The sequence below is a fragment of the Palaemon carinicauda genome, chromosome 5, assembly GCF_036898095.1.
Source record: "Palaemon carinicauda isolate YSFRI2023 chromosome 5, ASM3689809v2, whole genome shotgun sequence".
Taxonomy (NCBI): Eukaryota; Metazoa; Arthropoda; class Malacostraca; order Decapoda; family Palaemonidae; genus Palaemon; species Palaemon carinicauda.
This window is the reverse complement of record NC_090729.1, coordinates 142,165,159-142,172,053: the sequence shown is the minus strand read 5'-3', so window position 1 is coordinate 142,172,053 and position 6,895 is coordinate 142,165,159. Positions and strand designations below refer to the sequence as shown.

Below are 6,895 nucleotides of genomic sequence, written 5' to 3'. Positions count from 1 at the left end.
TCTTAATATTATTACCAATTAAACTGCAACCCTAGTTGAAAATGCAAAAGGCTATTCTCCAAAGGGCTCAAACAGGTAAAGAATCCCAGTACGGAAAAGGATTGGAGAAATAATGAATAAGCTTGTCTAACACTCGCACTACGTTTGAATTCCAACAGATTCAGCTATATGATTGCGGATATCATTCCCCAATTTGGTCACAGCTAGAATAAAACTTTTAGAATATGTGGTAGTATTGATCCTTATGATAGAAAATGCAAGGCTGTTATATTTCATTACATACCCCATTACTACATGGTAGATGATATACTCTGAGATGATCTGAATTCAAAGGACGGTTAAAATTATGACAAATTTCTAATTTATTGTTCATTTGTACGGTATCTATTTTTTTTCATATAGATTTCAAACAATAAAATACTTAAAGTCTGGTTTCTTGGTTTTGCAGTAATACGAAGATGAAATTCTGGCAGCTGTTCCTCATCTCCATGCTTGCCATGGCCGCCATGGTTCAAGCCCAAGAGCAGCCTCCAGAAGATGTCGAACCCGAAGAAAACGGTGATGACGAAGGACACGCAGAACCCGAGGCTGAACCTGCTGCTGAGGATGGTGCTGGAGACGAAGACGATGGCGCCGCTGAGCCAGAGCCCGAAGGAACTGATGAACCACAAGAAGGTATGGAAGGAAGGACTGGGAGAATTTGCAGTTATGGGCGTGATTGATTTTTACGTCGCTAAGGCAGATCCAGTCTTTCAGAATAATGCATTGCTTACTTCTTTTTTTTTTTTTTTAAATGTGTCTAGCTTGACATTAGTAGGGATCTAGAAATTACGTTCTTTCCTTACACAATACTTCTACATCACCTTGCTTAAATTTATAATTGTCTGCTTCATGTTAAAATATAAAAAATACAGTACATGCTTCAAAATTCATAAGGCCTTATTCCTTTAATTATGACGCACAATTCAAAAGCAACAAATTAACCCATTATATGTAAATACAATATGAAAACGAAGTAGAAGCAGTTTATTAAAAACTTCCTTCTTCTCAGGCACCGCTAAGTGGAAAGTTAAACTTTTAATTTATCTAAATCTTGTTTCTCCTTATAATTTAAAGCCTTAGCATTAATGTAATTTCCTCGACACAAATTTGATAAATTTTTAAGGAAGTTTGCATTCACTGCCAGTTGTGGATGAATTATTTTGCCAAGGATGACGGTCCAGAGATCTATATTTTCCAGAACCATCTTAAAATGATTCTAAAGATGTTCTTGAGCACATTACCACTGGCGGGTAGCTTGAAAGGAAAGGTAGTGTAGTGCTTTACCAAAATTATTGTAAAACTATTTGTAGTATGATGATTACATTGCACACTAGTACGTTTGTGATTTGAAATGTAGGACACAAACTCACACACGAGTAGGCGTTTTGTACATGCTGGGTGTATTGTACTGTACTGTTTGTCTTGTCTTTTAACCGGGTCCAATTAATTTAAAATGTTCAACTTGAATTTAAACCTTTCACTATACCTATTTTTTGTAGCCTCTCCTCCTGACACAGGCTTGCATTAAATTTTTTAATTTAGCATCAGAGTTGTCATCATTAACGCTTTGTGTCTACCCGTTATCAAGTTTTGGTCTTGTGTTATCGTTTTCCCCTTGTCTATAAGGCTTTCGGGATTGTAATTCCAGCAGGTAAAGGATTAAGTACACTTAAATGAAGTACCGTAGACAGCATTACTAATACTTTACAGTTGATGCTGGAAATGGAGATGATGAACAATCGGCGGTACAAGAGAATCATCCTGATCATATTAATGAAGTAGAAACAAAAGCAGTAGAGATGGAGGAAGTTATTGGTGAGTGGGTAGTTGTTGAAGCATGAGATGAGATGACTAGCAGGAAAGTTGCAATGCAAAGGTTCCATTGCCAAGGTTGGAAGTACGGTATACTAACGCTTTGTTGAATTGCATCACAGTACGGTTATAGATCTTTGCATGCAATATACAATTCAGTATCAGGTACCATTATATTATATATCTGCATGACAGTAAAATTGCGATGATGTATTTTAACACTTATTTTCATCAAGTTGCATGAATGAACTGTGTAATTAGTGTGACTGACTGTTCCATGAGACAGTAAAGACTGTCGTGTAATTTGAATTAGTTTTCAAGATTTTTTTTTCTTAAAGTTTGTCACAACTACTAGGATAAAAAGATACTTTTCATATGAAAAGTTACAAAATATGTCAAAATTGTTAGTTGGTATTGGCCATGGCCACTATATAACAGTGAATTTTATGCTAATACACTATTAATAGAAATGAGATCAATAATGGATAAGTTTATAAAGTTTACTATTCTTTATGTACTAGAAAGGTAAGTATTTAGTTTAATTTAGTCAGTCAATACTTTTGTTTTATTTAGTTTAATTTAGTCAGTCAATACTTTTGTTTTATTTAGTTTAATTTAGTCAGTCAATACTTTTGTTTTATTTAGTTTAATTTAGTCAGTCAATACTTTTGTTTATGTGCATTTTGGCTTTGAGTTCATTGACAAAAATATTTCCATCTTCAACAATGGATTATGATGTATTGTATATACAGTACAAGGAGATGCTGATTGAAAGTTTCATGTAGTAGAATAAGGACTCAAGCTGTTGTGTACGAGCCCAAACAGATTTTTATCTTGACTAAATTACTTAATTCGCTGGTAAGGGAGTCGACCATGAGGACACCTATATAGCATGAATAGATTCTAAATGCTATAACTAGACCTTAAATAGAGCACAGATACAGGTTGAAGTGAATATATGCTAAGCTTTTGTATTTTTCCATTAAAATGATTTATGCGCTTGATGCATTAATACTTTATGAAAAGAAATTTGCTTATGCAAACGAAGTTGATACCAGTGAAGCTGGGATAAGGACATGCATGGCCAATGTTTGAGGTTGTAATACATTTTGTTGATCTGGTTTCAGGAGAGAGTTCTACTACTGTCAATAACACTGGTAAGATGGTTAGAGTAAGAGGTGTTGTTGTTAGATTAGATTGTGCTTCACTTGCTTTTCATAGATCAATAGTCAAGGGCCGCTGACATTCATTAACATTTCCCATTTTCTGCTTGATCATATTTGGAGATAAGCAAAGATTACAGCATCTCATAAAGACATACATGTGTCAAATGAAGATTTAAATGCAGGTAAGTAAAGAAAATTAAACATTATAAAGCCCGATTACGATGAGATAATATTACCAGTTAGGTAATTGTGAAGATTGGACGTTCGTGTTTGGAAAATCGACTAAGATGTCAAAAATAGATGGTTTGGACATGTTATGAGGCGGGATGAGGAGGAGATATTAGTGAGGATGGTAGAAGATATGCAATTGTAGTACGAAATATAGTGAGAAGACCCAAAAAAACCATAGAAAAGTCTTGTAGATTATCTAAATCAGAATAGAGGGAACTTAATACCCAACTAATTCCATAAGGAGAAAAAGGATATACATTATATATATATATATATATATATATATATATATATATATATATATATATATATATATATATATATATATATATACTGTATATAATTGATATTTTACGCACTATGAGGCACCCATAATCAACACTAAAGCTTCATTTGTTTTTAAGTTTATCTCCAATTAAAATTAACATTAATTGCATTGCTCAACTAAAGGAATTGTTGATTTGTGTTCTTCTCATGGACATTCTCTTTGTAGTAAGATGTCTGGATAAACCTCCATCACTGTCGAGTTGGATTTCTTTTTAATCAATAATCGGACATTCCTACAGTATAAACGAATGCTGTCTCTTTGATCCACTTCATACATAACAGACTCTCTGTCTCTCTCTTTCTCTCTCTCACACACACACACACACACAAAATCATAGATTTATTATTTTTTCTGTTGTAAGGATTTGCTGCATTTTAATTTGTTGACTTGTGTAAACAAAACAGTTAGGGATTAAGAGGAAATTTGTCATTTCATATTTTATAAGGTCGTCCAGACCCTATTTGAATCATCATAGAATTGCTGTAATTGAATGAAGCTGAAAGATGTCCGTAACACGTCTTCCCCATTGATGTAGCTCCAATTTTTCTCCAGCGTAGTTTTACACAATTCTTTACCCATGAAGTAAAAATTAATTTTCTGTTAATTCGTATGACCACTTTAGAGTACCCAGTTGTTTGTGTTGTCATTTCATATTCCTGAAGTTGACAGTATTCCTGTCAGTGGCCCTTGGAAGATCCCGCAGTTTGATAAGAAATTAGTTAATAAACATTGCCCTTACCAAGAAATCTTTGTAGAATATGCTTCAAATGCTTTTTCATTTTATCGCAGTGCTTATTATGACGTCATGCACAGCCGGCCGAAAGGAAGGCAGCTATTTGTTCATGTTTGGCCTGCAAGGATTTTATGCTCGTTATTAAGCCATTTTTACTGGTACTCTTGTAGATTTAGAGTGTAGAGTCGTTGCTATAGAACTTCCCTTATTTTCAGAAAAAGGCGAATAAGTAAAGTAATGGTGTTGTTATTTCTTTCTGTACGTGCCTTCTGTGTTGGTTCTTAGATGTAATGTCACTACTTTATTCCTATTTCATGTCTCAATTGATAAAAGGAGTTTTCCTTTTGACTATATTTAGAAACATTATCCAGTATGCTAGCTATTATTTTGCTTAATATGGTAAAACAATTATATAAAAAAATAATTGGAATGCTTAATTTTGACCTATATTCAAAAGAAACATATCTTCTCATTTAATTCATAAACTTTAAAATTGTTTGTAATAATTTTAATTAAAAAATATAAATGTGATGACTTTGATGTCGAGTTTTATACCTAGACAGTTTTGACAAAGTTTTAGAGATATGTAGAATTTTGATTAACGCAACTTCGAAGATTTTAGTTGTATTATCTCCAATGCATATATTGTCATTAAGTCTCTATGCATGGAGTTTATTTGTATGGATTAGAACATATAATTCTTGTGTTGCTACATAATGGTGCATAATTAAACAGTCGAAGAATGTGTGTCAGAATGCGAAGTGCATGACTTCATTTTATTTAGTTTTATAGTAGAAAAGTAAAATTGGCTGACAAAATGTTAGATGGTATAAAATATGTTTCCCGTGCAGGTAAATTTGTACTTTGCGTGGAAGACTTCAAGCTCCGGGCTTTAGAATATAAATAATTTAATGTTACAGAAACGGTTGGATAATATTTTAAAATTTTCCTGATGAAAAATATAGTTTTACGTCGTTTTAATGCACGTTGTTTTACTTTCAGAATCTTCCAAAACCGCTGGCCTGGAGAGCGACAGTGGAGCCACTTCCGCCTGCTTCTCTTTCTCCACTGTGATTTTATCCACTCTTGTTGCATTGAAATTTGCTCACTGAGTATTGATAACATTTGATTTGAAGAGCATTTAATGGCCTTACATGTACTGTAGTCTTATTGGTGTATATATATATATTAAAACAACTAGTAGAAACTTGAAGTACAGTACAAAAGTTTAGTGGTTTTAAACTAAACTTTTGATGGAGTCTTTATCTGTTTGATGGGCCATTATTATAATTTTTCCCTAAATCGGTGTGCTGCTTTCAATCTCGAGCCTCAATATACGCATACACAGGAAGTTCATTATTTCATGAGGCCAATTCTTCAATAGATCACCAAAACTTTATGAGCACACCTGAAAAGAATATACTGTATACCTGGAGAGTGCACACAAGTGTTAAAGCTAATTCCCAAAGCTGAGTTCTCTCTTTTTTTTTTCCTGTAAGAATGTTTTTTACCTTTATGTGAACAGAAATGGATTAAAATTTAACAACAATTCTATAGGTCTTTATTGTTCAACACAGTTCCATGAGTAAGAATGGGACGCCTCAGTTAACAAATTGCATTTATTTCCATCCAGGGCTTAGTGTATATACTGATCAACTAGATAAATAGATTAATCATATATTTAAAAACCACTGATAAATATTATCAGTATCTAATGAGATCAAGTATGACCTAAGACCTTCAAATCTTCATTAATTCTAAAATAAAAATTGCAGATTATAGTCCTTGCCCTAGGAATCCATTTGTACTTTTATATAAGTCATATGTGTGCTGAATAAATAAAAATTATCAATAGCATTAATATACATCCTGCTGTATGTATTAGATGTAGTTGCTAGTGTGAATGAGCTTTGTTACATTATCTAGCTATGTGGTCAATCCTTGCTGCTTATGCATATCAGTGTTACTTCAGAAATTTCCTAAAAAAATATTTGTTAATGATAGATCTTAATTTATTCAAATTGATATACCGTATAATAATTACTCAACTGTTTCATTTGAATGTGATAAAAAAGACTGTGCTACCAACATTCCCTATACAAACATCCTAGGACTAGTGTACTTTAATACACAGTGTGTAAATGTTAGCCTAGATATTTTCCGTATGTATTTACTGAAGTCTTTACTCTTTAATACACGTAAGTTAGAAGTTTTTGTTTTACTCATCCTTTTGCGAAAAAAAATCCAAAATGTAAATATGTATCAATGATATTTGGCTGAATTCTGGCCTTACACCAAATGGGAATAGAATATTTTTTTTTCTATTTGCAAAGACTAACTCGTATACAGCAAGTTTTGTTTTCTCTCAGAGATACTACTAAATGACAGGATTATTTGTACCTGTACACAACTGTAGATGAATTGACATCCATCCCTGTCGCTACCTTTACTGAAGGTTACAAAGATTATAGTGTAAGTGAACCACTGGACTGTGATATAGATGATACTAGATAGCATAGCTGTGCCCGAATATTCAAGTGTTCTTTAAAAACAAAATGGAAAATATAAATAGGTAATTTACAA

The 6,895-nt window shown here is 32.9% G+C and overlaps 1 protein-coding gene across 2 annotated transcripts; it reads left to right on the top strand.

The window, feature by feature from the left end:
- Positions 1 to 421: 421 nt before the first annotated feature.
- LOC137641523 (neurofilament light polypeptide-like) lies at positions 422 to 6,521 on the top strand. Of its 2 annotated transcripts, none has more exons than XM_068374157.1 (3): positions 422 to 675; positions 2,982 to 3,011; positions 5,315 to 6,521. In XM_068374157.1, the coding sequence occupies exons 1-3, from the start codon at positions 459 to 461 to the stop codon at positions 5,422 to 5,424; spliced, it is 357 nt and encodes a 118-aa protein (XP_068230258.1). In that variant the 5' UTR covers positions 422 to 458; the 3' UTR covers positions 5,425 to 6,521. The 2 variants fall into 2 exon arrangements, with proteins under 2 accessions (XP_068230258.1, XP_068230257.1); XM_068374156.1 differs by lacking the exon at positions 2,982 to 3,011 and adding an exon at positions 1,753 to 1,857 and having other exon boundaries at positions 424 to 675.
- Positions 6,522 to 6,895: the final 374 nt, after the last annotated feature.